This window comes from Leptosomus discolor, chromosome 3 (genome assembly GCF_034619465.1).
Source record: "Leptosomus discolor isolate bLepDis1 chromosome 3, bLepDis1.hap2, whole genome shotgun sequence".
NCBI lineage: Eukaryota > Metazoa > Chordata > Aves > Leptosomiformes > Leptosomidae > Leptosomus > Leptosomus discolor.
In genome coordinates, this window is record NC_141393.1 from 62174157 (window position 1) to 62198095 (window position 23939).

General features: G+C 43.0%; 1 protein-coding gene across 4 annotated transcripts; it reads left to right on the plus strand.

Annotated features, from left to right (window-relative positions):
* SRSF11 (serine and arginine rich splicing factor 11) lies at positions 1 to 18920 on the plus strand. 4 transcript variants are annotated; one of them, XM_086463337.1, is made up of 13 exons: positions 60 to 75; positions 159 to 233; positions 4190 to 4323; positions 8325 to 8434; positions 10450 to 10542; positions 12029 to 12078; positions 13311 to 13438; positions 14402 to 14483; positions 15333 to 15464; positions 15938 to 16027; positions 16630 to 16725; positions 17343 to 17481; positions 17592 to 18920. In XM_086463337.1, exons 2-13 carry the CDS (start codon positions 175 to 177, stop codon positions 17787 to 17789), a joined length of 1311 nt encoding a protein of 436 aa, XP_086319463.1. In that variant the 5' UTR covers positions 60 to 75; positions 159 to 174; the 3' UTR covers positions 17790 to 18920. The 4 variants fall into 4 exon arrangements, with proteins under 4 accessions (XP_086319461.1, XP_086319462.1, XP_086319463.1 ...); XM_086463335.1 differs by having other exon boundaries at positions 1 to 233; XM_086463336.1 differs by having other exon boundaries at positions 1 to 233; positions 17595 to 18920.
* Positions 18921 to 23939: the final 5019 nt, after the last annotated feature.

Sequence of the window (23939 nt, forward strand, 5' to 3'; positions counted from 1 at the left end):
CGGAGGCGGCAGGAGGAGGCAGGAGGCGCAGCGAGGAGCTGCTCGGGCCTAACGCGCTCTTCCTCTCCCCGATGCGTATGTAGCAACGGAGCGGGCGGCAGCGCAATGGCTTCAAGCAGCGGCACCGACGTGATCCAGGTCACCAACGTCTCCCCTAGCGCCAGCTCCGAGCAGATGCGGACGCTCTTCGGCTTCCTCGGAAAGATCGAGGAGCTGCGCCTCTTCCCCCCCGAGTGAGTGGCGGCCCTCTACCCTCCCCTCCCCCGCGAGGAGTGGGCCCCTTCCTCCGCCTCTCCGCGGCCCGGCCGCCGCCTCCGCCTTCCCCTCCCCTCCCCCAGCGCAGGCCAGCGGCCCGCCTCCCGCCTCCATGGCGGCCGGCAGCGGGCTCCCGCCGTGGTGAGACTGCCGGGCCTCGGCCTGCCCCCGCCCCGGCGCTGGCTCTCTGTGGAGCTCGCCCGATCGCGGGACGGCTGGATCCCTGCTGGCCCCCGTCGGTCAGCACCGGGTGGGGGTGCTGGGGGGGGAAATTTCAGGGAGCCGAGTCGAAGCGAGCCGCTTGCGATGCCTCGGCAGCCTTTCTTTTCGGATACAGTTGCTGTAAGAGTTTACGTGCTTATTACAATTGTAATTTTTTACGTGATTACGTTATGCACGTACGTGGGGAAAGGGCAGTAATTTACGGTAGGCGGTTAGACGCGGGATTCCTCCCGTGTCAGAGGCACGTATTTCTGGAGCTGTTTGTCGAAGGGCTGTGTCGCTAAGCTCTGCTGTCGGGCTAACCTCCAGCACTGTAGGCAGCTTATGGATGGTTGGCCATAAAACTAAAATTTTGATAAAAGTATTCATCCCTTGCGAAGAATTCTGTGGAAAATGGGCAGGTAATCACCAATATACAACTAATACACATTTATTGTGTTAGTTAGGTGTTAAGGTTGACTTTGGTCGTGTCAGTTTGATTTATTTTACAGAATCTAATGTCATATGTTGAGCTTTGCATATGAATTATGTAAGTACAAAGGTTTGTTATTACCATGATGAACGAAGATTGTTTGGAGAAAAATCAAACGAGCACAGCCAATTATTGTTAATACCCGAGACTGTTGGGGTTTTTTTACTTTGGGGAAAAAAAATCTAGCGTAAAGCATTCTTTTTTTTTTCATCATTGGGTCTTTAGTCCCTGCTAGTACAAAACCAGGAGAACTCACACATCCTGCTAGCTGGTTATGTGTGCAAGTTCAGAAACTATGTGTTCTTGGGGTTTCTTTGGCTTGGATTTTGGCAATTTCATGCTGGAAATTGAAGGACAGAAGGAAGTGGACTCTGTGTGTAACTTAAAGTGAGGGACAGTGCTGGCATGCAAGTTGTGTTGTTAATAGCTGGGATAGCTGTGCTTAAAAGGTAGAACGGTTGACGCTTGGCAGCCAGCACGGTAACGCGCCTTTGAACGGGTGCACTTACTTGATGTGCTGCTCCGTATTTTAATGTTTTGTCCAGTTTTTAAGGAAGGTTGTTAGAGGTGAAAGGCTGGCGACTTCCGTTTCCGAGTGAAGTACGTGAGTTGGTGGTTCTTTTGGTTGTTTTTTGGGGTTTTTAAACTCTTATTTTTTCCCACCCAATGAATGTTGTAATGTTGAAGAACGTCTCTTGCATGGACAGTCTGTTTACTCCAGCCCAACTCGAGCCTGATTTTACATCAGTAATAATGCCAGTAACAGTGTTTATGGAAGTGGCAGAAATATCCCTTAAAAAATTTTGATTTAATATTTAAGACGCTGGTTGCAATATGGGGAAACCTTGGTGGACGCAGTAGTTAGAGGTTATGACACAAAGGTTGATTTCCCTGCTTATCTGCTGCATTTCAGGAGCTGCTGTACTTCGGAGTGGGCGCGTTGCTCGGATGCCAACCCCAGTAAATCACCGTGCGTCTCAGCATTCGTTGGCACGGTGTCTGAGAGAGAATTGCTAAATTTTTCAATCTCTGGTGAATTAGAATAATGATGGCCTTTTTTTGGTAATTCTTGAGAACATTCTGTTCTTGATGAATTTCACTCAGCCACAGCTTGGGTTTTAGAGTGACTGGAAATAGATTTTTAAAAATGAAATACACTGATGTACATTAAGTGTCAGGCTGCGTAAGCCTAGCCTGACATATTTGCAGTTGTAGATTCAGCTAGCTGTATGGTTTAGTATGTGGTCATACTCATGTATGAACAGCATGGACTCTGTTTCATGTTCCCATGTTATCACAGACATTTTAAGAATGAATGAAAATATTGGACTGCATTTATGTAATGAATTGTTTAATTTTTTAGACCTTAGAGCAGTATACCATTCAGGTGTGCCATAACTCCTTGATTTACTTTTCTTTAAAATTTTACTGCTGTGATTTCATTAAATACTGTCTGCTAATGCTGCTTTGGTTTTTGTGGTTTCACGCCCATAGGTTACGAAAAGGCACCATTTTGGCAAGCTACTGTGTATTCGTAGGTGCAAAAGAGCTAATGGTTTTGGGTTTTCTATCTCTGTGCCATTTATTGCTACAGCGTTATTTTCCAATTTATTAACTCTACAAGATGTTGGATGAAGCGGATGTTTCTAATTTTCATATTTTTAAATTCAACCTGGTGTTAAAAACCAGACTGGAGCCAGCATATTGCAGCTTTTAAAGTATGTTCAAGTGTGATCTGTTTATGGCAGTTCTTGAGTTTGCATAACGGGCTGAGCCTGTGCTCCGTGGTGGTGAGGGTTGGATAGTTTTTGGCACTTGGTCTTAGATGTCTGTCTTGTTGATGTCAAAGTAATTTTCCTCTGAATTCTGACGACTCTCTCTGCGCTTTTAGTGCTTAAAGACTTGATCAACATCCTTCAATCTAGATAAAATTGTTCTGGCAGTGGGATGCATTTTGAAGAGCTGGTCTTGTAACTGTTTCTGAGAATGGAGTTAGTGAAGGTAGATCTTTGCCATGAAAAATCAGTGAATGTTTTTCAGAGCTGCCTCTTGTACCTCTGGCACTTGAGGGCGGAACTGAACAGCCCGTGTACCCTGGCCTTGTTTAGGAACTAGAGTTTTAGGACGTGCTGCTACTTTCAGTGTCTGCCCAGCGCCTTCTGGAGGCAGCTTTTAACTCATCTGCTGCACAGTTGTGTCTGCGTAACAGTTCTTCTTGCTGTCTTTTATACATCTGAGTAAACCAAAACCTGTACCATTTTCAGGATATATGGGCTTTTGAAACCTGTTCTGGACCTTTACCAGGATGATTCTGCCTCTGGTTTTTAGGGGTTTGGTTTGGCTTTGTTTCAGGGAAGGGGAGTGGGGCACAGTTGTATGGCCTACCAATTCTTCCCCTTTTTTTTTTTTTTTTTTTTTTTTTTCTTCCCCCAAGTAATTCAAAACTTCTGCATTCTCTTTTGGATTTTCCACGTCTGGGATTTTTTTATGCAGCTCTGTGGAGAGGCGCTCATTTAGCGTTGGAGTAGGTGCAGACCTGTCTTGTAAAGAGGTCTGCATTTGCTGATCGGTTCTTTAGGAACTTTTCGCCCATTAGTGAGATTTCAACTGCCATGTCGCCTGCCTGAGCTTCTTGAGTTTTGTTGCGTGTAGTTCTGTTGCTGCTGAGGGATAGACATATGTCCAGCAGTGCACGCCGCTTCAGAATGAACTTGGCAGTGGCTGTGTGTGTGAGAAGAAGCGTGATGGAATTTGGTCTAGAATTGTGTTGATAAGTAAAATCATTGTGGTCTTTTAATCATTACCGTCTTTGTTTCATAATTTACCTTAAGTAATTTGGGCCCTAAAGCAGACAATATAAAGCTTCAGGGTTTGTTAGCTTGCACAGTGTACATAGTAGTTATCTTGAGCAAAGTTTTTGTCTCCTTCCCTGCTCACAGGCAAGTCATGAAAACTAATTTGCATAGAGGTGGCTAGTCACAGATACGTTGCGCATAATGGAATTAATGTCCGGTTAAGAATGAGGCAGTAAGACTCTTTCTGCAGCTTTACAGTGAATTGGCTTAATTCGGTATAATTTCATCTCTGAGGTCATGCCAAATGGTATTTGATACAAAACCTGAGATCATGTTCGTGTGTGAAGAAGTGCCCGTAGTCCCTGTGACTTCCTGGCTTGGTGAACTACAAGTTTCAGGCTTCAGACCTGCTTCCGTCTAAGTAACTTATTTCTTTCTTTTTCAGTGATTCTCCTTTGCCTGTTTCATCGCGTGTCTGTTTTGTAAAGTTCCATGATCCTGACTCCGCAGTTGTGGCCCAGCATCTGACAAACACTGTATTCGTTGACAGAGCGTTGATAGTCGTACCATATGCAGAAGGTTTGTGAATTGTTTAATGGCCTATGAAGCCACCATATGATGGCATTTTTATTCCAGTATAGTTCACAAAAATGAGCACTAGTAAAATGTCAGACATGTAAGATATTAACATTTCGAAACCCTTGGTATATTGCCATTGGCCCATGGATCTAATAATTTTTTTATGTCTAGTGACACTGAATGAAAGCAGAAAGTTTACTTCTTACTGGTTTTGTGTGTCTTCAGTTTAGAATATTAACATTTTAGGAGAATTATTTGCGAATTTTGCTCATTATCCGTCTCAATGAGGCATTTTCCTAAACAGACTTGTGCAAACAGTTCAACATTTTAAGGAAATTTTGCATTAATAATTAAGTGTATACCACTTTCACATAGGCATAAATCTCTCCACGAGAATGGTTTCTCCCTCCGTGCAAGTGCATGGGAGAGCAGATTAACATTTCTCTGAGATATGCTGCGACTGCATTTAGTTGGGAACTTCCCCAAAAAGGCACTCGCTCTCCTTGTGAGGTCCAGTATACCAAGGGTTTGAATAATTATGGTTTAATTTGAAAGTGGGATCTTCCAAGAGGTGCCAAATGGGCACTGGTGCTAGTTTTTTATTCCAAGTTTTCTTGTTCATCCTTGATATATTTTCTAGAATTTCACTAAATAATAAACTCTTCTCTCTGTTATTTGTGTGTGTGATTTTTGTAGTGGAGAAGGCAAATGCAAAGCCCTTCCAGATGACTGAAAAACAGTGGGTCCTCTGCAGCTACAGGGGATTCTAGACATTAACTAAAGGCCAGCAAGCACTCAAGTCCCCAAGTGTTTTCCTGGTGTAACCACTTGTTAACTACATTTTCTCTTCTTCTTTTTATTTTTACATTTTAGGGTGTTACAGTAATTTGAAAGGCAATGAGCAGGGTTTTTGGAACTTACCTTAAAAACAAAGTGCTGAGAAGACACCTCTTCTTACAGAAGTCTTATTAAACTCTTCTAGACTTGCTTTAGAAGTAACTGATTTCCATTGTACTGTTTCTTGATTTACTTCTGAAATTATGGATTTTCCCAGATCGCTTGAATTAAATAATCTCTGCAGGTTAAGTCATACTACAGTAATGAATTTGGTACATGGCCTGGGTTCAGACCTGTAATCAAGACGTTGTAATGCCGTAGGCTGTCTTTTGAGGCCTGGGGAGCTGTGTTATCTTTGTATTCCTTAAACTTAAAAGATGTGAAAACTTAATTTCTGGAATGCAGGAATCTGCAGCATGACCTTTGATTGAGAGGTGCTGCTTTTTGAGAGTACAGAACACATTCTGAAATTGCCGTTGAGTTACTGCCTCTGCTTTTGCTAGTTTAGGTACAGTAGCGTAGTCGAAAGGCATCTTGTCCTCGTCTTGGTATTAAAGCATGGTATAGCAACAGTCCGTCTGAGTGAGTACTGGAATACTCTCCAAGGCCCATGGTGAAGAATGTTAGCATTTAACTTTTCCAGTAAGGATAAAAACCTTTTTCTCTTTGTCAGTCTGACTTTGTCCATTGTGCTTGATGGTGGATAAATCTGGCACATAGAGAAATCTACCCAGTAGATTTGGTTCAGATCGTGTAAAGAAAAGAAAACTAATAAAGTAGAATATTTTAATGGGCCTGCTTAAATCAAGGAGTTCCTCAGGGGCTGTTTCTAGCGGTGTTCTAGCGGTTCAGAATGTGGGTGGTTTTGGCCTAATGATGTGGCGTATCACAAGAGATGTGTTGGCCAATAAAGTTATGCCCCCTGGTTTGTAATCGCATGCTTCTGTCCCTGTGCTGGAGTACAGCTCTCCCTGCAAATGCGTACTGCCAGGGTCCCAATTCAACAAGCTACTTAAGCACAATACAGCAAGATTCTTAAAACTGTAGTGAAATTGCTCATGTGCTTAAAGCCAGGCATATGCTTAACTACTGTGCTGAACTGGGCCCTTGTATCTTTTATTTTCTGTTGTGATAATTCTGTATTAATATTGCCTGTCACTAAAGTAAATGTTTATTATCTGTTTAGTGCAATAATTATCCCCTATATCACAAGCGCACTCCAGTTTTAGCATACACAGACATTTTGGTGTTGGCTGTTGCTTTGTGTTATAGAACTATACACAAAGTCTACGGTAAGGTTTAGTATTTGTAATTTTCACTGTGATGTTCCTAGATTTGGAAGGAGCTCTAAGATTAAAGATGACTGGGGGGGGTATTTAGGTTCTTTGGTTAATGTTTGTTTCTTTTGTCTGTTTCTTTTTCTTTCATTTCTACACATTCATGCAGTATTTCATGGTTCTAACAAAGCAGCAGTAAAAAAAGCTCTTGAAGCATGAAAATTAACTGGTGAGGGGCCTCATTGCTTTTTTTAAAAAATTGTAGTTTATTTATTTCTAAATACTTTTTTAAAAAACAATTAGAGGATCAGATGCATGATTTTTTTTAATGGATGCAGATCTTCTATGAGGTGTCTCAAGATAAGTCTGAGGATTTGTATTTAGATACCAGAAATGTTGTAGTTGCACTAATTTGAAATGTTTAGATATAATTTATAACTATCCTCTGAGACATAATTTTGCATGCAAAATTACCCCATAATCTCTCTGTAGGTATGTTAATATATTGATGCATTAATGCCCTTTATCTAAATGACCTTTTTCCCCCCCTCTCCCTCCATAACTTTTGGTATCTAAATTGATGACAGCTCAATGACACAAGCAAGATAACAGTGCTGTGTATTATACATTTGTTTATATTATCGGCACTTCTCAGTATAGGTGGAAGGAACCATTACCTTTATTTAACAGTGGTTTTTCTTTTTTGTTGTTGTGTTTTACAGTTCTTTTCCCTGGTTCAGCCTGAACTATATACCAGGCCCTGCTGAAAATACCACCCAACAGTTTTCTTCTGCAGCTTATCCAGTTTCTCTTAAGTGCCCTGTACATATTGTATGTTTTATGATGAGATGCAGTTTCTTAATATGTATTACAGAAACACTACTGGTATTTGCAAATATATAGTAAAATTGTTTTATTGAACTCTCATTTTGGGGGCTTGGGCACATTAACAAATTAATCCATCTGTATAGGGCTTTTGCTGTTGGATAGAGTAAAAATACCTACCTAATTACTTGTTTCGTAGTAGGACCTTTAAAATTATACGTGCAGAGCAGGCAGTAAAATAAGACACTTGTCTTAGTTGGCTGCAAGATTTTGGGCCAGAAGTTTCTTCTGAAATGGCAGTATGTAGCAGCATTCTTGGTACAATAAGCATGGCACATATTGGAACAAATGCATTTTACTGCACAGGTAAGGAATGTGCCGCAATATACTGTACGTATGCACCCATCCACCCGCAGACACACACACACAGCGTGTATTTGAAGATCTGCAGAGACTTTCATTTTCATTTGACAAGTCAGCAAAAGCCCTACGCTTGATTCAGCAAAAAATATTTCCATACCTTCTCTTAAGTTTTACAAAATTTGTATGGTAGGTGTAAAAGAAAACATAGTGAACTGTACCATATTATTAACCCCTAAATCAAACTTTTTTTGTCTTGTGTATCTTGATTTTTCTGTGTGCTTTATAGTGAAGCAGCCGACACGAGTCGTTGTTCATAAAACAGCTTTTGAAAGTTGAGAGCACACCCCTGGAGAACCGACTGTGCTTGCTTACGTTTGGTTCATGACTTAAAAATCGAGTACAGGTGATGAAATCTTGGCAGTGTTAACAAAAAAGTAGTGTGTATTGTGCTATTTTTTTGCTCTAGAAACTTAACCATTTGTAGAGAAAAAGGAACAGTCAAATTTTCACACATTGAAGTTTCATTCTGACAAAAAAGTTAATGATAAATATTAATAGACATCAAGCTTTGTATTTTAGCCAACATAAGTACTTTCAACAAACTCAGGTGGTGTATCAGGGAGACATTTTCTGGGTGTATTTGTGTATTTTCTGCCTTTGAAATGGAATGCGTTCTAATGCAAGGCTATTTCTCTGCAGGAGTTATTCCTGATGAGACTAAGGCTTTGTCTCTCTTGGCACCAGCTAATGCTGTGGCAGGTCTGCTGCCTGGAGGTGGACTCCTGCCTACTCCCAACCCACTCTCTCAGGTAGGCTTTCTACTTAGCCCAAGGTCAAGGGAAATGGTTGGATGGATTCTGTTTGATCCTGACTTGCTTTCTGTTGGGTTTTTTTCAGTACTAATAGGCTGGTATGCTAATTCAGATTCCTAGAATGTTTTCGTTTACGTACCTTGATGGATTTGATATCAATTGTGGCAAAATGGTGATAAGCTGCTAGATGGGATGCTTTTGTTTCCCTCCTGATGCTTCTGGTGTCTCAGGGGCCCTGTGTTTATACCTCTCTCATCCCTCTTTTATCCGTGACATGCTTACAGACAGGTGTGACAAGCGGTAGAGATCTTGTAGATTTTAAATTTGTGATGTTCAAGGAATTGGCATGCTGTGGAGATACCTTCCGTTAGTACTCCAGCTGAGGGGGGAAGATTACAGCGTGTGTTTGTCAGTTACCTGAATACACAAGGATTCATATGGAAGGTGAACAGCAATACACTGTGGAAAAAGTTTCAGTCAAAGCACTTACGAGAGGACAGAAGAATCAAAGTACAAGAGGCAAATTAATAACTCTAAAGCTTCATTTACTCAGCAGTTCTCAAATCTACTTCTTCAGCTTTTGCTTAGCTCTTCTTTGTGTAGGTTCTGTTAAGATTTCAGATTGCATGAAAGATGTGCTTGCCATTGAGTTGTTCAGAAGGTCTCTTTAACCATATGTAGAGGGAAAAGTCTAAAGTTTAACTTTGAAACTCGAGGAAGGGGATGGAAGAAATAGATGCTGTCTTAAAGATCTCTTTCACCAAAACCTGTATTATGTAAATTCCTGAAGATGGTTGTTGAACCACCTTAGTTGTAATTCTGTCACTCTGAATCCCAGCTTACTCGCAGTCCCCTTAATGGTGGAATTTATTTAACACATCCATTTTATGGAAATTGTGGCAGGTGGTCATTCTTTTCACCCACACTTAGAAGCTTGTTATGTAGCTCCTGTGGACTGTTGCTGGGAGTTGGGCATCTCGCTCAGTAGAACCAAATTAGAGCTGTAGTTATAGACCCAAAACCAGTGTGTGGGAATCGGGCTTCTTTTGAGGCTACAGGGAGAAGCCTGTACGGTTTCAAGAGGTGAGCTGACTGAAAAACTCATTGCCAAGAAGTGGAAGGTTCTGCTCCCTTGCTCTGGACTGCATGCTCTTGCTGCTGGTTTTGTGCTGGCTCTGGGGCTCATCGGATCCTTTGTGAACTATTGTGTTAGCTTGGTACAGATGGCACAACAATGAGTTCTCTGACAATTCAGTGGGTTGAATTGGTTGATAAATGAGTCTCAAGTGCTGCCAGAGCAGTCAGAAAGGAGGCAGTGAGAATGGAGGAAGGGAGAGCAAGACCTCACAGCAACAGCACAGTGTTTGGTTAACGTGAGAGTGTTGGGTTTTGGCACAGCGTGGTGGGGGGGGTTCAGTGTTAGGTTTTGGTCATCTCATTTTAAATGGCCAAAAATTGATTGAGGCTTTTTATGAGGCTTCTAGATTAATGTAAGGAATTCAGACCTGTGCCATCATCCTACTTATTCTGTCAGTAGCTTTTCAACCTATTTGGCAGTTTTAACGAAATTTGAGAAATTTGCAGAAATGTAATAATATCATCTTTTAACATAAAACATGTTAATTTCAGTCCTGTTGATTTAGATAGGTGCCAGATGGCTCAGAAACTTGCAGTGAATTTTCATTGCAACACTGGAAAAGAATTTAATTTTAAACTTATGTCTTGAACGTAGTGGAATGCTTTACTTTTTTATACCACCTCCCTGTTGGGATGCAGAGGAAACAATTTAATTTTAGAATATTTATAGGAAAAAAAAAAAATCTTTCATAAACTAAGCTTTGGAATACCTGAATAAGAAAAACTGAAATACTTTCACTGACCTCAGTCTAATGTTTCCTGCAGCTAGAAGCCTAAGGAAAAGGCAGTTCAAGTTTCCACATGTCTGATGGATGGGAGTCTTGATCTAGCAGCTTTTTATCACCTGCTTTCTCTAATCGCTGTCTTTGTTACAGATTGGTGCTGTTCCTTTAGCTGCTTTAGGAGCTCCTGCTCTTGATCCTGCCCTAGCTGCTCTTGGGCTTCCTGGAGCAAACCTGAACTCTCAGGTATGTCACACATTCTAAAATTTTCTTTATTGTCCCTAGCACATACGTAGTTTGACTTGCATATGTGATGCTCTCGGTGTTCACCAGTGTATTAAATGACCAGCTGAAGATCTGGAAGTACTGTAGTTAGGATTGAAGAAGTCTTATAAAATACTACTTTCTATTAAAGGCTTGGCTCAATGTAGTCTGCACGGGCGGCTGGTTCTTTAACTTCTTAGGGTTGTTGTAGAGTGCAGTCTTTGTTTCTTGGCACGGCAGGTTTGGATGTGAACGCTTTTCTTTTGCGACCCTTGCTGTTTTAAGTGACTTTCTTTCACATCAGTTTAACAGCCGCTGTCTGAAAAACCCACTGATTGATTTTTCTGAGCACCTGTTTGGAATAAATAGTGTCTGTAGGAGTATCACACTAAATGCTGGAAGGACCTAAAAACTAATTTGGGACTAGGAATGAAATATTTCAATTATGTGCCATTATCAAGCTGTGAATCTGTCTTGTACTTACAGTAAAAGAAAATTGTTTGACTTTTTAACTTTGTAGGTGTAGTAAATACTGAGGAGACTTTGTTAGACTGGAGTCTTTTTAAAACTGAACAAAAAAAGACTTCTAAGTAATAGTGAGTAGAACATTGAGTTAGTATTTAAGATCCAAGAACCAAATGCCGTGCAGAGAACATGTTGTACAGGTACAAAAAGTAGTAATAATTTAATGCATTGCTAAGAAATCCATTATTTAGCATTCTTTTTATGCATGCTATGTAATAACAAGCAAATAATGGTGATAATGAAACAACAAATGAAAAAAACTAAGCATTCTGAGTGCATATTAGAAAAATAGAGATTTGGTACCATGAGGGATCGTTTCCTGTGTCCATTAAGCCAGCTGATTGTAACAGACTTCGCATTTTGTCTCTGTATGAAGAAAATTAGTGGGGACTAAACATTTTGTTGTTAATACACCACTGGTACAGGAAGTGACCAGTTGTAATAATACCTGGATTGTCCTAAGAGCTGTAAAATAGGTATCTTTGCAGAGTTTTTAGAGTAAAGAAGCTTTTGCTTATTGTTTGTAGACTGACACTGAGGCCTTCCCATGGACAGGCAACTCAGTTCTCTAATGAGGTCTCTGTTCTCTTGAAGTAACAGAGAAATAACCTGTAACTACCAGAAGGGTATTTTTATTTTCAAGTGCTTTGATTCTGTCCAGGGCCTTTGTTTGGCCACTGTGGGGAAAGAAAGTACATGAGCACCACTGAAATGCGATGTTCACACCCTCACTGCCGTCCACGAGTTTTGAAACAGAACAGTGTGCTCTTTCGGCTGTAACTTGTTTGGGGCGTGTTCTGTTCTGTGTTTTTCATCTGTAGAGAGGTTTTGCTTTAGCTGCTGCTGAGGGTACGTTCAAGGAAGATGACCTTCTTATGCATGCGCGCCTTCCAACGTGGTTTGAACTTATGGTTTTAACCTTTTTTTTTTGTTTCCCTCACAGTCTCTTGCAGCAGATCAGCTACTAAAACTGATGAGCACAGTGGATCCAAAGTAAGCGTCATTTTACGAATGCTTGTGTTGCAGTAGACTTAATCTTGGGAGTGTCTGTTGTGATTTCAGTACCCAACCTTTGTCCTGCTGGATCTAATTAAGGTTGGAGAACATGAGTGTCTTGGGGATGTTGTGCAGGCTCTTTTCTCTGGTAGAGAGGAGAGGGGGAGGAAATAAAGACTATTCAGCCTTGCATCTACGGAATAACACCAATTAATTTCTGGGATCTCATTTTGCTAGAGACATAAATTCATTTTTTCCTGTGTCATTTTTGTCACTTTTGTGGTACATGCTGCGAGGCTGGAATGAAAGGGCTGTGGCTGAGTGAGCCAAGAGCAGCAGCGGGTGTGAGAGACAATAATAAAGGAGTCTGTGTATGTTAGAGCTGTCAGAAGGTAACAAAAGACAGCATGTCTTACTACTTGGTAGAAAAAAAAAAAAGAGTAAATAACAGTAAGCACAAGTATTTGCTGATATTTGTTTCGACATTCAGAAGAAGGGTGATTGTGTTCAAGGTAGTATGGGGACAGCAAGTCAGGAAGGATTGGAGCACTCTATTGGCGTGCTGTTTGCCAGAGCCATCTACTCCGTACCTGGGGATAAAGCTGGATATGTGATCTGTCTTCACTTTTAGTACTGTTCTAGTGTATTGTTCCCTATTGTAAATTGACATTTCTGTAAGCAGGGAATGCGTGACTGATTGAACAAATTGGTTACCCAAGATAATGGGTTAGCTAAATGTCAGTCAGGTGTATTGGGTGTACTTCGCGGGCTTTGGAGCCACCTTATAGAACACATCTTCTGAATGTTAAATTTCATCCCTGTTTGTAAGCTTCTCATTGTGGCTTATGAATGTGGGAACTGACTTTCCGCGGTGTAATACACCGTTTCCTGTGGAGTTGCTCTTTCAGGTGATGAGAATTGAAATTATGTTGTATCAAAATGTTCTGAGAAGTGTCGTTAGAAGCCTTTTTGTGCAAGACCAGACAAACTTCCCTGCTATTTGAGGTTTACTGGAATTCTAAGAGCCGTATGTGCTGGTACCTCATGCCACTCTTCAGCACAGATAGCACATATTAGCCTTACTGGTCTGGATCTGAACAACGACAGAACGCAGGTGGATTCAGATTCACGTAGATCAGTCACTTTGGTAGGCTGCAAACTGACAACGGAGGTGGGTGTTTCTGGGATACTGAAGCAATACTGAAGTTCTAAAATTCTTTGTTTACCAGGTTGAACCATGTAGCTGCAGGTCTTGTTTCACCAAGTCTGAAATCAGATACCTCCAGTAAAGAAATAGAAGAAGCTATGAAAAGAGTACGAGAAGCACAGTCACTAATTTCTGCTGCTATTGAGCCAGGTAATTTTAAGTCACAGAATACCTCATTGAATTCAAGGTGGAGTTTTGGTGTAGTATGTGATAAAAGCTAATAGTCTGCAAAATACTGGCTTAATGCCTTCGTGTTCTGTAGTGACTTAATTTATAGTTGACAGATTTTTAATTGTCCTACAGTATGAATGCTGCATGGTATTAGTCATCTGTTGTTTTTTCTCAAACTTCACTTGATTTGAAGGTTGCAAAATGCTCGAGCTTCCCCTGATAGGAGTTTGTACTGCCACCTCTGAGATGTCACTGGAAACAGCAAGTGGCCTAATCACTTGACCTCCTGGTGATGTTTGTTCTTGGGGATGATTGCCTTTCTTCTAATACCAGATCTGTGGAAGTTTGTAAATATTTTTTTTGGTAGCTTCTTTCAGTAGACTTTATTTTAGAACAAGATGCAGCAGTTCATCCACAAATGTCAGATTCACCAAATCTGAGAACAGTAACTTGCAACACTGGAAATACAGTTTCGCAGCTTCCTGATCATTTTCAGGAAAGACCAGAGCTCCTGTTTTTCTATTATACCAGAAAAATATGCCAATTGTTTTGCTTGAGGCTTTTGGGGGCAAATTCAAAATAATAATTTGAGAGGTTCTTTAGCCCTTCACAAAATGGCAGAGATTCTGAGATTTTTAACAAGACTTTCCATTGCCCTGCAGCTATCATCTTTTAACTGATTTAAACGTTTTCTGAATTTTGACGACTTCAAACTTTATATTAGTTCTATGTCACATGTCTTTGTCATGTGCTCCTTCTTCATGGCATCTTTTGAGGAAAAGGATAGGTAAGCCTTAATTTCAAATGTCAAAATATTCCTTGGGTTTTCTTTATCTTATTTACATCTATAGCATGAAGCTCAACTTCCTTTCCTTCATAAAATCTTACTGAATACTAAAATAACACTGAGTGTTTTACCGTGTTTTTCCTTTTTAACTCTAGACAAAAAAGATGAAAAAAGAAGGCATTCAAGGTCAAGGTCACGCTCAAGGAGGAGGAGGACACCTTCTTCATCTAGACACAGGTAGTTAGCTTATTTGCCTTAAAAAAAAAAAAAAAAAAAAAGCCACATAGCTGAATAGCTGAAAGAATTCCTTCAAAAATGCTTCTTGGAAGTAATGTCAGCACTGTGACACCTGCGCCATTGTGGGCTGTCCACTTTGCAGTAGGTCTTTAAACCTCTGTTCTGTCATCAGTCGCTTTCCAGTGTGCTCCTGTGGTAATCATAACCTGTCTTAAAACCATAGGAGGCTTCTCTGGGCATTGTTATTTATGTAGCTCAACGTTCAGCTGTCGGGTTCTGATGTGTGCAACAGATTAAGCTTAGTGGCAGTATCTGGGACAAAAGTTTCTCCAGCGTTTCCTAGGTTATGATTTACTTGGAGGTCAGGCCTGTTCAGGTATCCTGACTGGAGATGTTAATACTGTCCTGCCCCAACAGAAAGACGCACGGTTCATGTGTGCTCTTGGCTTGCCAAGTCCAGCCAGACCGTGCGTGCCTGTGTCTGTGCAAAGCCGTGTTGCCTCCGGCCTTCCCATCTCTACTTCCTCACTGTTTGCGTACTCGGTCATTAACTTGCATTTGGTTCAGTGTTCCAAAAATTTCTCCACGTTTCAGTGTGACTTACCAGTTTTCCACTACAACAGGACTGATAGTTTCTTACAGGGAGAGTAATAAGATGGAAGCATCACGGTTCTTCAGCATTTGTGCACTTGCTTTTTCCATTTCCTTGGTTGGCGGCCTCAGTGCGACTCCTTTGCTGTTTTGTGTTTCTGTATCATTGGGCATTACAGTACCGTTAGCAGATGGATTCTGAATAGTGTATCAAAATGTCATGTATTTTAACTCCTGTGTGCTGTGTGTCACTGGTAGACGGTCGAGAAGCAGATCAAGGAGAAGGTCGCATTCAAAGTCAAGAAGCAGGAGGCGATCTAAAAGTCCAAGGCGAAGAAGATCTCATTCCAGAGAGAGAAGCAGACGGTCTAGGAGCACATCCAAAACCAGGTAGTTGCTTCAGTAAATCTATTCTGTTTGTTAGGAAGTAAATTATTAAATTTTGGTGCTTAATTTAAAACAAACAAACAAACAAAACCCCAAACAAACAACCCCAGAAACAAACAAATAACCTAGGGCAAAAGGAACTAGTGGCTCTTTTTAAAGTCACAGTCTCTTGTAACGTCTTGCAGAATTGCATGACGCTTGCCCTGGCAAGCAGGAAGTGTGGGCATCTAGACTTGCAGGTTTCGTGCTGTTCATACACTGACGCTGTAAGAGTTGTGCTCCTATTTTGCTACAGACAGTGGTAGTCTTTGTTCTGTTGCTGTAACGTGGCTGGCCCCCAGAAATAGGGAACAGTGTGTGCTATCCTGTGTAGTAGCTATCATGTCTTCAGTTGTTTTCCTACATAGCAGAAGTAGTGAATGCTGCTTGAATAGTTTGAAAATGACTTAAACTTAAAATCTGTGTTTTACTAAAAGGGATAAAAAGAAGGAAGAGAAAGAAAAGAAACGTTCTAAAACTCCCCCCAAAAGCTACAGCACAACCAGACGCTCGAGAAGCACAAGCAGGTACAGTTACACAAAGGTTTCTGGTCTCTGTTTTCAGCACGCTGCCTTCACTTCGATAGAAAGAACATTCTGGTGTGGACTGGGATGCTCGTTCTGTTGTTCTTATACTGGGTGTCTGCACAAACCATCTGTACTCTCTCTGCCTGTGTCCATAAAATGCTTTATTTTTTCCCCTCATGCTGTAATTTTCTGGGGGTATTCTTGGTGCTTAGGATAGTTCCTGCTTGCTCTCTGTCAAAGAGAGTACGTGTGATGCTTTGAGGTCATGGTGAACTCTTTCCTGGTGTGTGCAATAAATGCATGCAAAATGTGCCATTCTTTTTTTAAAAACTTCCAAAATTAACTTACAGTATTACCAAGAGCAAACTGGTTTGTCTCTGTGAAGAGTCAGTACCCCTCATGCAGTCCAAGCCAGCAATTTGTTCATGAAGGTGGTGGTGGAGCAGGAAACAAGTCGGGCTGCGGTCAGCAGCTGCAAGGGCTTTGCAGTACTGCCCCTGGGGGTTACACGTACTTCTGCCTTGGGAGCAGTGCAGGTTTTGGAGCCGGAGATGTGCTTGTAGCCTTAAACCCACAAAAGCTTTGGTCTCTCTCTTCTGTAGGGAAAGACGACGTAGAAGAAGCAGAAGTGGAACACGGTCACCTAAAAAACCCAGGTCTCCTAAAAGGAAAATGTCCCGGTCCCCGTCTCCAAGAAGGTCAGTAAAGCCTCTTGGCTGAAAACAGAGGTGGTGTCTAGGTGGAAGATTCCCGAGCTGTGAGCTGCAGCAATGGTCACAGGGCGGTAGTTTTGAAGCTGGTGTCTGTTGGGCTTGTCCCTTACACCTGGCCTGTAGGTTGACTTCTTCAGCGGGTGGGTTTCTGCTGCCTGCTGCTGCTTTTGCCATCATGTAATCGCCTTCAAGCGCAGAGCTTCTGTGTTAGTGCCCAAGAACTCCAAGCGTGAGGCATTCCAGGGGTGAGGAGCAGGAGACACCCAGAGTTTCTGGCCCGTCTGGTTCTGTACAACAGGAGTCAACTGACTTTTGGGTGGGCCTGGCCATTTTGTGACCCTCTCTCCCTGAACTCAAGGAGCTCTTCCTAAAGCACCCTAGCGCTGCTGTTCTTAATGCAGCGTTTCGTAGACTTTGCTTTGTGGTGGCTGTGTTTGGCCAAGAAGTGGGGACGTTTGGTTATTTTCTGACAGGGAGCGGTGTGTTGTAGTTGCACGTCGCTGTTTCTCCCTGTAGGCTTGTGATGAACTGTGGGTAAAGTCTGGACGTGGCCTGTGTTCACTCACGGGATGGTGCGATTGTGGTTTTCATTCTTCTCCTAGACATAAAAAGGAAAAAAAGAAGGATAAAGACAAGGAGAGAAGCAGAGATGAGAGGGAGCGGTCAACAAGCAAGAAAAAAAAAAGCAAAGACAAAGAGAAGGATCGAGAACGAAAATCCGAGAGTGATAAAGATGTGAAAGTATGTTTAAAAACCTGTTCAGCTGCACTGCCTGTGCTGCAGCATTAACCTCAAACTGACAGGGTCCCGGAAAGCAAGTTTTAATTATTTTTTTTTTTATCTCGGCAAAGCAGGTCACAAGGGATTATGACGAAGAGGAACAAGGGTATGACAGCGAGAAGGAGAAAAAGGAAGAAAAGAAAATGGCAGATTCTTCCTCCCCTAAAGGCAAGGAGCCTGCCGCTGATAAAGGCAGTGGGGATTCAGGGAGGGAGTCCAAAGTGAATGGGGATGATCACCATGAAGAGGACATGGACATGAGTGACTGAGCGTTGCCTTTGCAGCGAGCGCAGCTGCAGACGTGCATCAGTGTCATTCCTGTGTGATTCTTTTACGCTGTACTTGTTAATCCTAAATCTAGATGTCTACAACTCTGAGCTATACCTGGTCTGTAAATCTCCTGATACTAACTCACGTCAAAAGCTTTCTAGAGAGGTAACCGTGCTCGTTACGGCCGAACGGGATCGCGCAGCCGAGCGGTTTTTACTAACTTGGTGATGCTTCAAGCAAAAGTACCAAGCTGCATGCGTCTCCAGCAGGCATGGACTGTTGTTGTATGATCTCCTGTAGTAAATCAGCTCACCTATGATAGTGTTTCTAGAATTTGATTCATTGCAGTACTAGAGCAGTATAGGGAATGCACTGACTGCATGTTGTGTGGCAGAAACATCCTCAATGTTCTAAAGTCCTACAGCATAGGGTGGATCTACTTAAGGGTCTTAAGTGTGACTACACAAAAAAAACAAATCGACAGTACATCTGAAAATAAGCATTCTGATAGAGATAGTTTTCTGTTTTGTTTTTTTTTTTTAAGCCATGTGGCTGGGGTTGGTTTGTTTTGTTTTCTTTTTCCCGGTGGGTTTTGTTTGGCTCTGACAAAGTTAAAATGCACTAACCTTTTTGAGGGCTTTGAGTCTGTCAGTTCAAATCCATCTCGGGCAAGTCGTAGCGGTTCCGAACGCTGCCTCTTGAGCCTCAGGAGGTGAGAGTCTCTGCCTGATCAGCGCCCAGTGATTAAAGGTTGACTCGTGCAGTTTTCGTAATCCAGGTCATTTTATTTGTTAACGAGCTGAACATGTTGCAAAAAGGTAGTGCATTTTAAATTGACCTTCGTATGCTTTTAAAAGCAAGTCTACTTGATAATGTACTTTTTACTTGATCTCAAGTTGTTTAAACTAATAAATTTGTGTTTACTGTCACTGCAGTAGTAACCTTATGCACACAGTGGTTCCATGTTATATGCACAGTAGTTAGGCAAGCTGTTCTCTTAGTTACAGAAGTTCAAGAGCTTTTACTTTTGTGCAGGTAAAAAGACAAAAGTAGGCTACAGTCTGTGCCATGTCGATGTACAGTTTCTGAAATTGTTTTACAAAACTTTGATAATAAAACCCTTAAACTTATACTCATGTTCCTATAAAACTCTGCTGGTATTTATTTACACCACTGAATGTATGAAACGTTACCTCATTGATTTAAAGTGTACATTTGTCTTCATCTACCTGTTACTGCAGAGACCGTAACCAGCTCCATCTCTTCAAAACCTGTAAGTGCAGTGACAGAGCTGGCAAGCCGGCCCCTGGAGCCGGGGTTACGGATGTAAGAATTATTTTGCTGTTTAGGGGAACGAAGGGAAGGGGCTTAAATGGGAATCTAGAGGTATTATGGGGCTTTTAAAAAGAAATGTGCATTTGTAAAAAATCTTTTGTATTTTCATTGGAATATGAACACTCACCTCTTCAGGATGGCAATGGAGGACAAGCAGGAATGACACAGCGAGTGCTTTGTGCGTGGAATGTAGGCTGGTAATGTCAGCTAAAGGCTTACTGGATTAAATTACCGAGTTTAGGAACGAGCCGTAAGTGGTGCTGCTTATAGGTGAATCTGCGGAGTCAAACCACCTTTTTAAACTGTCCTGCCCCAGGCAAAGTGGAACTTGCCCTTTAGATACGCAGCGTCATTTTTAGAATTTGTAGAAATGGAAATTTTTACCAACTGTTTTGAGTATTTTGTCAATACAGAGAGGTATATGTCATACGACCAGTTCTAGGCTTTTCTTTCTAGCGGAGAGCGGGATAGTTCTTGTAACAAAACACCAACAGACACAGAGAAGGTGCATGAGGTCTTCATGGATGTGCCTTTGTTGTTGTCCTGGGGAGATTTCTGTGTGAAGTACAAGAACAAAAACGATTTCTAGTAATAAACCTCCTTGATCCTTAGACCTTGTTGTTGTGAAAGTCATTCACGTGCTCCCACGGAGGACCAAGCCAGGGGCCTGAGCTCAAGCTGACAGAGGAAGGGCCCCCTGTATTTAACCCACGTTGTTTCTGGCTCATTTTCCTGCCCCCCCTGCTCTGCGGCATACATTAACTGCATACCTCCGCTGCCCAAGCCCCGGTGGAGACACACATGGGGTTTTAGACCATGTTGGTTAATTCCACATGTAACCTCAGCTGGTTTTGGTTCGTTGCCTTTCAGGCGAGCCGGTGCTGGCCAGGCTGCAGAGCTGCAGCAGTTGCTGATCGCTTCAGGGAGCAGCCCCTGCCCTGCGGCGGCATCCCTCCAGCAGCGTTACGGACGAGGCTCTGCCCTCCTGTGGTGCACGAACCTGTAGAAGAGTGTCCTCTCCCCTGCATGTGTGTGTTGTCGTGCAGTTCAAGTGCTGAGCCAGAAGAACCGCAGATTTTAGTAACTGGAACTTGGTTTGCCTGTTATTTGAGCATGTAGGCTCACCTGGTTCTCGTGCTGAGGCCTTCCAAGGCCTGTAGTGCCTCCCTGCATTACTGAATCGTTTCATCCTGATAAGACACTGCTCTCCTGGTCTCTGGCCTTCTTACAGGTGGGTTTAACTGACTGTGGTAACGTGCTGTTTTTTTTCTACTTTAAACTAAACCTGAAGTTGTTGGAAAATGCCAGCTAGGACCCACAGGTGAGTAACACTGTGGTGTTAAAGCCCAGGCTACATGAAGTGTTTCAGTAGCTGATGTTTCAGCTACCGGAGTTCTTAAAACCCAACACATTTTAGTATCAAGTAGGATCCATTTCTGTTTGCTGACAGATTTCAGCTTTCCCTCGGATCCCTGGCAGTCCGTTGGCACAGCGGCACCAAGCTGGCCAGCGTCACCTTCCTTCCAGTCTTCAGGAACGAGATGCCTTTTCCTCTACAACAAAACCCAGTGTGGCAGCAGTGACTGTTCCAACTTCCCGGGTACCCATCAGCACACAGCTCACGCTGCGCTATTTCATTTGGAATGAGCGTACCTGGCCCGTGTTGTTAAGCGAGAGCAAAGCACTGCGATCCAGGCGGAAGAAGTTCTGTCCTGCTGTGGAGGCCTGTCCCAATAGCTGGGGATCGCGCGTTCATGACTGACTTACTTACCATAGGCGAAAGAAAAATGTCAGTCTGGACAGTCCCCAGGGTGTGTCGTACTCGTTGCAAAAGTTACTTTGCCACAGCCAGGCTTGTTTTAGGTCATGTTTTAAGCACTCTCTGTAACTCTGAACGTGAGCTCTCCTTGCTCTTTAGAAATAAAAGATTTTAAAAGTTAGCCAGTCCCTAACTACAGCGGACTGTCCTGCTCTCAGCTCTGCAAGCTCAACTTTAGATACTCACAGGAGGACAGAAGGGTAATTCCAAGGAAAAAAAAAAGCCCTTAAAAAACCAAAACACCTTCTACAAGGCAAAATGGAACTTTAGAAATTCTACTCTTGCTCCCCCAGTCATCCTCAGTTCTGCCAACAGACTGTTGGGACCAACTGTCACACCTTGTTATCTAAACGAGCACGTTTCTGGATTTAGGAGATAAAACTTCTGTAATTACTGAATGGTTCCAGAAACAAGAGCTCCCCCTTGCTCCCTCCCAGGCAGCTGTTTCTAAACTTGACTCCTTTGCTCCAGGTAAATGCCAGAAGCTCCTGCCCTTGTCCTCCCACCACTGCTGTTCCCCTGTGTACTAGACATGGAGCTTTATGAGGGTAAAGGGCAGTCCACAGTGAAATGGGAGGATTTTATCTAAAAAATGACAAATACCCTTGCAGGATGTAGCCGTGTGAGCCTGGCCCCTCAGGTAGAGTCCCTACTCAGAGATGCACGTCTACAGTGTTCATAGATCCAGAAAAGCACTGGGGCAGGAGGTTAAAACTTGATTTCACATGCCAAACAGTTTCAGAATCAAACAGTATATTTTGGTCTTTATTCTAACAAATGGTACAACCAAAAATGACGATTAGTGAAGGTAAGTTAAAAACATGAACCAGACTAGTAAGATGCAAAAAAGTGACATTGTTTCCATGATAATTACAAATAGTAAGGAAAATAAATGTGAAACTGCAGCATTACAGGAGATTTGTTAATACAGATTAAATAATGCAGTTACCCTTGCATGAGTTGTTACAAATCAAGAACAAATACATTTAAAAAAAACCAGACAGTGCTTTGAATATCAACTTAACGAGGTGGGTTTCCAGCACAAATGTATCCCGAGTGTTTTGTAACAAATTGTTTCAATACATAAATCGAGAATTGCAGTAAAGTGAGTACAGTGACTGGAACAGCAGCTCCGTGGAAGGAAGAAGAAAACGCATTCCCTTTGCCACAAATTAAAGCGATGTTTTGGAAGACCAGTAAAACAGTTTGGTTAAGAAACAACCTTAGGAATTCTCTTGCAACAATTTCTTATGTCGGTTTACCAAAATTAATGGCTGGCTTTAATACTTACTCATAAAAAAACCTCTCAGCCATCAGGAAAAAAAAACCTGGAAGTGGCAAGACCTGAAGGAAGCACCGCCCCAGTGCCAAGCTGAGGTGGTCCGTCCACAGCCCTGGCACAGAGGGTCCCTCCGCCACTCGTGCCAGCTTCACCGCAAAGACCACCACAGTGCCCACGTGCATCTTAGCGCGGCCGTCCTCACCCGGCCCGTGCCAGCTCCCTTCGCCACCCTACTTGGGTTAACCCCAGGCGACACCGTGCGCCCGGAGAGGTGGTTTTAGTTCATCCCGGGCACCCCACCACCACGGAAGCCCCACATGTGCACAAGCCAACTGCCCCAGGCAAAGCCGACGCGCTGCGTGTGGTGCAGGAGGGACGAGGCCACCTCTGTAAAACCCCTGTGGGTACGAGTGTGCTCTGCAGGGGACCCTTAGCACCCAACGAGGTCTTAAGGAAGAGATAAGGGGAGAAACAAAACCGAAGTTGTGTTAGATCAGTCCTGCTAGAAAGAGATACCCAAAAGCTATCCAAACAGGAGACCGCAAGCAGCAAAGGACGCTGGTGCCACAGCACAGCTGTGGACTAAGGCTCCCCTACACCCGAACCACTGCACCCACCCACAGCGCCAGCCAGCTGCCGTGCGGGCACAGCCATCCCGACAGACACGCACCTCGTGTCAGCACAACACGAAACCCCTGCAAGCAAAACACAGTGTAGCGGGTAAGACATCTGCGTCAGCAGGGACCGTCACCGCTAGAGAAATGCGCCAGCCTGGGGGATCACATCTCTTCACGCCTGCGGGCTGCTACGGCTGTGCCAAGACGCCAGCCCCCGAGGCAGGCTCAGCCCAGCGTCCCTCTCGCTGATGAGGATTCCTGCAGCTTGTTGTGTATCCACCAGGAAACGGCGCTCCAAGCGTCCCTACAATTCACGTTTCCAAACCCATCGCTAGGAATGTTTCAGACAGAAAACACATCAATAACGGCTGGAAGGAAAGGTACCAAGAGACAGCTCACCCAGCCTTACTTCATGGGGCTGTCACGGGAATCTGGGAATGGTCACTGGGCTGGAAAGGTCAGTCTGGCTGGAGTCAGGTCACTCAGCTCCAGAGCGAGAGGAAAAGGCGGCGCAGGGTATGTTCACCATAACAAGGTGAGATGACTACCCTCAACCAAACCTGTGTCTGCTCTTTGCTGACACTCCACACTAGAGCAAGCCTTGTACAGCAACCCGCTATAAAAAGTTTCTGCAAATCTTAAAACGTATCAAAGTTAGTAGTTGTGTAATCAGGAAGGTTAAAAAACCCACAGAATCTACAGCCAGTCTATGGAAATCACAGAAAACATTTCCATGAACTGCAGCGGCCTTTGAGTCGTACACCTTGTTTGCCACCAAGACGACATGGGCTGTTCTGCACACAGGTGCAGACAGACAGAACACTCTGTTTTCACCTGAGGCTACACAAAAAGCCTTAAAAGCCTTGTTTTTCTTTTTTTTTTCTTTTTTTTTTTCTTTTTTTTTTTTTAAAAGTCTAGCATCCGCCCATCGCAGTTGCTGCACTGCCTGCCCTACGTGGCTCCAGCTACGGACGCTCCTTCCCACCTCAGCAAGCTCTGCGATGGCAGCTGGGAATAACCAAAAATGAACAGTAATTCAAACACACACTGCTTTCCCTGGAATACTGGGAAAAGGGATTTCTAATGTTCACCTTAC

Coding starts and splice junctions, on each gene's coding strand:
- SRSF11 (XM_086463335.1), top strand. CDS start 106: ATGGCTTCAAGCAGCGGCACCGACGTGATCCAGGTCACCAACGTCTCC. Junction 234..4,189: donor CTGCGCCTCTTCCCCCCCGA/GTGAGTGGCGGC, acceptor TTTCTTTTTCAG/TGATTCTCCTTTGCCTGTTT. Junction 10,543..12,028: donor GAGCAAACCTGAACTCTCAG/GTATGTCACACA, acceptor TTTCCCTCACAG/TCTCTTGCAGCAGATCAGCT.